The following is a 6,399-nucleotide window of genomic DNA, read 5'->3' on the forward strand; positions in this document are numbered from 1 at the left end:
TTAAGTTTTAAATTCTTTTTGGGCGCCAAAAATGAATCGGATAAGCCAAAAACAACAAACAATAGGCTTTTCGATTTTAAGAAGGGTCACATTTCCGATAACAATGAAAACTCACATTTAAATTGGTCACACTAAGTGGGGCGCCAAGAGAAAATATCGATATCGATTCCGACTGTTGTGTTAGACTTTACAAATAAATTACAAAGAAATCGATCAAAATAAAATCATGGAAGAAAGTCAGCCAAGGTATGGCGCTATGTGGACATTCAAGCTGGTGGCACCATACGTAATTGGCGGCTACCTATGCGGCCTCGCGGTAACGCTCGCATGGAACTGGTGGCAGCTGGGCCACTTGGTTCTGGGTCTTAATCTCACCTTCGCGATTCCGGTGGCGCTTGTTCTGGCGGTCTTTTACAGCAGGCCCGTAAGGTAAGAACTACCTGAAAAAGCCCAAAACGATTTGTGTCTAACAGTGTTCCCTCACTGGCTGCCAGGTGCATTGTGACTTTGGCCCTTCCCTCGCTGTGCAGCTCTCGGGGAAGGGCGTTCCTCATCAGCCTTGCCTTTGTTATTGCCGCAGTTGGGCCTACGGCGAACATTCTAGCCAATTTGAAGGTGATGCTCCGCAGCCTCGCTTGCGGACAGGAGCTATTGCGTCAGGCGCTTGGCCAGATGTTGGACGTAATACTGGAGCCGGTGAATGCCATCCAGCTAGCGGTGGATCTCTTGATGCGGGAAGTGCGTCGGGTGCTCAAGCTGGCCATGGTAGTGCTGTTACGCATTCAGGACCAATTGATCGCAATTAGTGAGTATCTGTATTAAAAAGTGCTGCAGTTTTCTCTGCTGATTCATTTTTGTAGTTAAAACCCTGAAGAACTGCGCCGCTTGGCTGAAATCCATCGTAGACCTGTGCAACACAGAAATGGGCACTCCCTGGGCACGTTGCAAAAAGACGGCGCATCACGCAATGATCAGGTGCCAGTCAAAGATGGGCGTATTCAAGGCGCTATGCCATGCTGCAAAGCTGTTTCTGGCCCTCTGCTATCCAGCCAAGATCATCGATGTGTTTTGCAGCGGTTACTGGGATCTCAGCTGGGGTCTTCTTGATAAAATCGCAGAACGTGAGAGTGTAAACAACGATCGGTACTTTGGTTATTAGTTATACGATCTCGCAGGCTACCGTGAATTTGTGCGGCACATCGAGGAAATGTTTGATGCCAATATCACTTTTGAGCACGAATTTTTCTTCGATACAAACTCTTCAAAGAGCCTGACGGACGTGGGGGAGGAAATTTTACAGGATATTAACAAGCGTCTGTCGTCGTTTATCTTCTTGAGCAGCTTTGTGGACATTCTCTGCTGGGTCATGGTGGTTACTGTATTTTTTAAGTAGGCAAGAGCTTAATCATCTTATTAATTTAGTGTTGGTGATGCCTCAATTGTTCCCATCAGAGCCACCATCTTCTACCTTCGATATATGCACAGCCGGCAATTTCAGAATGTGTTCTTGACAAAGATACTAAGTGATATCGACCGGCGGCACGAAAAGCACGGTTACGATCCACTGCTACCCCTTCATCAGCTTGAAAGGGCAAAGTATATGAAGGTAAGGTTTCCCTACGTTTCCCTGACATAATATTACAATGATTTCATTGCAGCTTACTAGCTTGCGTTTGACTTTGTTTGAGTTCGTGTCCATTGTTGAGAACGCCTGTTTCATGGCCACAACCTGCTTGCAGTTGTTTGCGATTTGCTTTCTGGATTACGGGCTGTTCTGGCTGTTGGCAACTATATCCCTCCATGGCCACCAAGAGACTGGGCTGGAGGTGCCCGCTTACGTCGATCTAGAGATTAAGGGTGGGGGCTTTGTGGCGGATGTCATGCGGGGAATCGCTAATGCCTTTCGACCCTTGACGCAAAAAAGCATTTTAGACGTGAATCCTTGCCTCCCGCTGCCCGTGAAACCTGATTATGCGGAGTATCTAATTATATTATTACTCTGTCTGCTCGCTTGGCTGATCCTTTTGGCCGAGCCGTATATTTTGCGTACTCGCCATCTTATAATGGCCCACTTTTATCCAAAACGCGCCAAGGAAAGAGGCATGTTTCTGTACAACATGATTTCCGAAGATAGAAGTAAGAAAGTACATACCTTTTAAAGTTGTTCTAATGTATTCTCTCCAGCAAGCATTTTTAAGTTTATCCGCCGCAGAAAGCGTAATGAGTTTAACCACACACGGAATGTGAAGCACACCAGAAACTACACTTGGCTGAACAATAGATTCTCCTGTTTAATGTGCATGTGCTCCTGCTGCTCATCCTGTCAAAGCACTGAGAGGTGCACCATATGTGGCCGATCTCTGACTCTGTAAGTAACTCCAATCGTTAAACACACTCCGGGTTACAGTTGGATGTCCCCTTTTTAGTTCAAATCGTAACCCCTGCGACACTCCTGGATGCAAAGGGGTTTATTGCGGTAAATGCTTTGAAAAGTCACACAATAAGTGTTGTCTGTGCAATCGACCAGTGGATTATGGTGATTTTTCCGACGTTACTGAAGTAGAGTGAGTAAAAACCAGGGTTTAATCGACTATTCTTAATGGTTTTGTTTGTGCAGCGACTCTTCGGACTATTCTGAAAAAGAGTCTTTTAGCGAAAGGCAGTACAGGAAGACCTGTGGAGGACAACGCTAGCAACGAGGGAAAAACAGTTAAACATAGAGGTTGTGAGCGCATACACGTTATGCAGATAGCTCAGAAATATAATATTTCCACCTATTAAATACCTGATATTCCAACAATTTAATATATGGTTATAGGTGAGTTATTCAATAAAAATAACTCTTGTTATTGCTGATCTGATGTCAGTGCAATTCCTACCCTTCACCGCCCATGGAAGTCGCAATACGGGGACTGCGTTGTTTGGCGAGCTTCTGGGCTGAAATTATTATTTAATTAAATACTACAGCGACAAATGGCTACACAGCAATTCAGAAAATAACCTTGTTCTCACCCCTGTTTTCGATTTTTTCTTTTTTATCAAAGGCTTGTTTGCTTGATACCTATTTTTATTTCTTCTTGGGCTATGACTGTAACGTGCTGTTGAACATCTTCTCATTATTGTTGACTTTCTCTTTACGACTGTTTAATAAATTCTGCTCTTCCCCCACATGCGGCTTCCATTTACCAAGCTTATACGAGCATTTATTATATAACACCCGTCGACTTGCACCGATCCCTCTAGACCCTATATCGACCCCTATCCACTTGACCACCATCGTTGACAGTCAACCACACACACTCGAAAAACAATGGAGCTCATCTTTTCGAACGGATTTTTGTGCTTGTGCAAGGTAATGCCCGGTCCGTTCGGATGATATCAAGTTACTATTGGGTAGTTTTGTTTGACACTCGATCGATCGCCGTTGTGTCTCTTAGATAGCTGATGCGTGAACATTTCATCAGTGCCATCCAGATTCGCTTTCAGGCCGACGAATTATTTTGTTTTATTGAGAATACCATTTTTCCTATCTAAAAAACTGCTTTTTTGTTTGGGTACCCAAAGAAACCAATGCTTTTAAGCTCCATAAGAAGCTCGTGGTCGTTGCCAATTGCCTTGAAAATGGCTTTCTCTAACTCGTCGTATTGGAAGTGTGGCGAAAAGGGCATGTCGTTCAGGGCGTTGAAGAGCGTGTTCCCGCGCTCGTTGCCAATAACCAATGTGCGACCACAGTGGGAAAACCTAAGAATTGGTAAAGGAAATTCCTATTCAATTGGCCATTTTTGCGGAAAGCAATAAAAGCTTACCTGGCCACAGTATTAAAAGAAGAGTCCATCTTGTGCTTGGACATGGGTCTTAGCAAATTTCGGCGAAAGTCCCAGACGTTAGCGGTTTCCCGGTTCACCGTCACAATAATCGTAGAGTGGGTGGGGCTCCACTTGGCCCAATGCACTGGGGTCATCTCGTCTAGCAGTTCGAGAAGAGGTCGCGTGATGCCATCGACCCAAATGCGTACGAACCTGCAGAATAGATACTATCTTTAGCTACCCTTGATAGAGGGCCACTTCCTACCAATCGTTGCCGCAGGTGAGGAAGAGTTTGGGAGACCAAGGCGAGAACTCCATTACGGTGACACCCCCGTCGTGACAACGCAGGACTTCCAAGTACTGATGCTGATAATTGATTGAGCACTTGTGGATGCAGCCCTCATCTGTCAGCACGTAGTAAATGTCCTTGTGCAGAGGATGTGTAGTGATGCTTAAGCCTTGCGGGTGGCGGTTAGACTCGCAGGGGATACGCGACGATGGGTGAACGAAAATGCCCTCAGGATGCCCCTCGACTCGCTCCAGAATCATTTGGGTAAAACCAAGCAGGAAGGGACTTTTGATAATCCGGAAGCGGGTGACCGAGCCATCCTGGGAGAGGCTCAGGAATGGATCGATGTCTGTTTCATGATCGTCGTCTGAAACTTGTTTGATCCAGCGGATGGCAACCACCGGCGAGGAGCCTGGCGAAGTGCTGCGCTGCGAGACCGCAACGGGTGTGTCCTGCAAACTGCTCACATCTCGCACTTCCACGCTGCCGTCGTACAGACCAATGGCGAGCAAGGATGGCAAGAATGGCGAGAAGTTTATTGCCGTTACTGGCACATCGTAGTAGTATGCGCGCTCCGGCTCGCCTGGATTTTTAATGCTCCACAGGAAAACGCTGCCGGAGGTCGGTACGTGCTGTGAGGAAAATGAGTACAGTCCGTAGGCTACAGCCAGGATGTCACCATTGCTGCGGCAGAAATCAATGTCGCTTACGGCCTTGCGCTCGTCTTTGCTGGGCTCCGGTACCAGCCGAAAGAGCAAGTTCATCGAGTAGACGTACTCGGCCTCCGCGTTCCAGCGTTCCACCTGGTCAAAGTTACGGAAGCGTCGTAACCCCGCCTCGTTTGTGTTGCTCGAGAGCGTGCGGCCCATGTACATGATGGCGTTGCGAAACTCGGGGCTCCGGAACAGGCGCTCTATCTGGCTGCTGACCTTGTCTTTTTCGGCAACGGCCTCGTCGTCCTCAAAGGTATCCGCATCCTCCGTCTGCGCTAGAGCCGAGGTCAGGTCCTTTACCGAACTCATAGTGGCTGTTGCGAACTCCTTGGTGATATTGTTCAGCGTGTCGTACATCTCAAAGTTGGAAACGTAAGAGCTGACGGTGGCCTTGGTTATGAGGATGGTGTTGACTGCCCGAGTGGTGAAGAGCAGAGTATCTGTCTGAGCGTCATTGTCTGAGCGCCGGCGAATTTTGCCTTTCCCTATTGTCAGATACTCGTAGTTTCGGTTGTCTCGCTCCGCATCGTCGCCCTCGGGCGATCCCTTGGCCACCGTCGTCTGCGTCTGGCTGTGAATTTCGAAGAAGTCAGACTTGCGTAAGGTGATCTTTAAAAAGGACTTGGTATACGGCTTTGGCTCGTACGCCTCTTCGAGAGCCTCAACAGTGCTGTACGGTTCCCAGTTAATAGTTTCATAAAGTATCTAGTGGAGAATGACGATTCCCGCTGGGATGATACAAAAAAGTTTATATAAACTTACCCCGTTCATCAGGTCGTCAATGGACTGCTTATTGCCGCCTATTCCGGCCCGAACACTAGACCGCGTGCGGGATCTGGTCGTGCTCTTCGCTACCATTGTAGTGAAGTTAGTCATTTGGTGCATGACATTTAGGTTGTACTTCATGAACTGCTCCACATAGGTGTCATCTTGGATCGACTTAGGTGTCATATCAACCTCCTCGCCATAGATCTTTTCCAAAACCTAAGGGGAGTTTGCAATTAGTGGTGGTGAGTTTGTAAGTCCTTTGGGTTCACCTTTATCTGAGATCGATACTGCAGGTCGGCAAGTGTTTCCACACTGTAATAGTGCGTAGTATCTTTCTTCTTAGCCTTAGACTCTTCGGCTTGTGTCTGATTAACCACCACGGACTTCTTTTTGAGTTCGTTGTCTAAGTTACTGGACCGCTTTTTGACGCGTGGGGAACGGTGTTCTATGTAAGAAGTGCAAATTAGATCTTCCAGTAATTACTTACTTTAAAGATACTCCCATTTTCTTGGCTAGTGACTGTATTTCTTACTGACGCGGACATGACTTGTATTTTGTTATGTACTCCTCTTGATTTCGTCCAAATTTTTAATGAGTATTTTGTTATTTTATTATTTTGAGGGCACTGGTTTCTGGTAATACATATGTTTTAACTGCTGATATAACTTTTTTTTACCAAACATTAGTTTCATAGTGTACTTATCTTTCTTTAAAGATTTAAAATGTAATCAAAAACTGAAATGCTTGGAAATCAATTTAAAAAATTAATATTGTGTAATATTAAATTTGAAGTTTAAAAACTCCGAATACCACGAATTTTTAC

The 6,399-nt window shown here is 46.0% G+C and overlaps 2 protein-coding genes across 5 annotated transcripts; one reads left to right on the forward strand and one right to left on the reverse strand.

Annotated features, from left to right (window-relative positions):
* The first annotated feature begins 155 nt into the window (after nucleotides 1-155).
* Nucleotides 156-2,779, forward strand: CG6845 (uncharacterized protein). Of its 3 annotated transcripts, NM_138156.5 has the most exons (9): nucleotides 156-429; nucleotides 495-805; nucleotides 861-1,121; nucleotides 1,176-1,389; nucleotides 1,453-1,606; nucleotides 1,659-2,136; nucleotides 2,185-2,368; nucleotides 2,427-2,564; nucleotides 2,618-2,779. In NM_138156.5, the coding sequence occupies exons 1-9, from the start codon at nucleotides 227-229 to the stop codon at nucleotides 2,691-2,693; spliced, it is 2,019 nt and encodes a 672-aa protein (NP_612000.3). In that variant the 5' UTR covers nucleotides 156-226; the 3' UTR covers nucleotides 2,694-2,779. The 3 variants fall into 3 exon arrangements, with proteins under 3 accessions (NP_612000.3, NP_001137859.1, NP_001137858.1); NM_001144387.3 differs by having other exon boundaries at nucleotides 495-1,121; nucleotides 1,176-1,606; NM_001144386.3 differs by lacking the exons at nucleotides 861-1,121; nucleotides 1,176-1,389; nucleotides 1,453-1,606; nucleotides 1,659-2,136.
* A 622-nt stretch (nucleotides 2,780-3,401) lies between these two features.
* On the reverse strand, nucleotides 3,402-6,312 carry Dic61B (Dynein intermediate chain at 61B). 2 transcript variants are annotated; one of them, NM_167796.3, is made up of 6 exons: nucleotides 6,064-6,312; nucleotides 5,846-5,995; nucleotides 5,571-5,792; nucleotides 4,072-5,513; nucleotides 3,807-4,019; nucleotides 3,402-3,741 (listed from the first exon to the last, which is right to left on the reverse strand). In NM_167796.3, the coding sequence occupies exons 1-6, from the start codon at nucleotides 6,118-6,120 to the stop codon at nucleotides 3,531-3,533; spliced, it is 2,295 nt and encodes a 764-aa protein (NP_728477.1). In that variant the 5' UTR covers nucleotides 6,121-6,312; the 3' UTR covers nucleotides 3,402-3,530. The 2 variants fall into 2 exon arrangements, with proteins under 2 accessions (NP_728477.1, NP_612001.1); NM_138157.3 differs by having other exon boundaries at nucleotides 5,846-6,021.
* Between the last annotated feature and the right edge of the window lie 87 nt (nucleotides 6,313-6,399).

This window comes from Drosophila melanogaster, chromosome 3L (assembly GCF_000001215.4).
Source record: "Drosophila melanogaster chromosome 3L".
Classification (NCBI taxonomy): Eukaryota; Metazoa; Arthropoda; class Insecta; order Diptera; family Drosophilidae; genus Drosophila; species Drosophila melanogaster.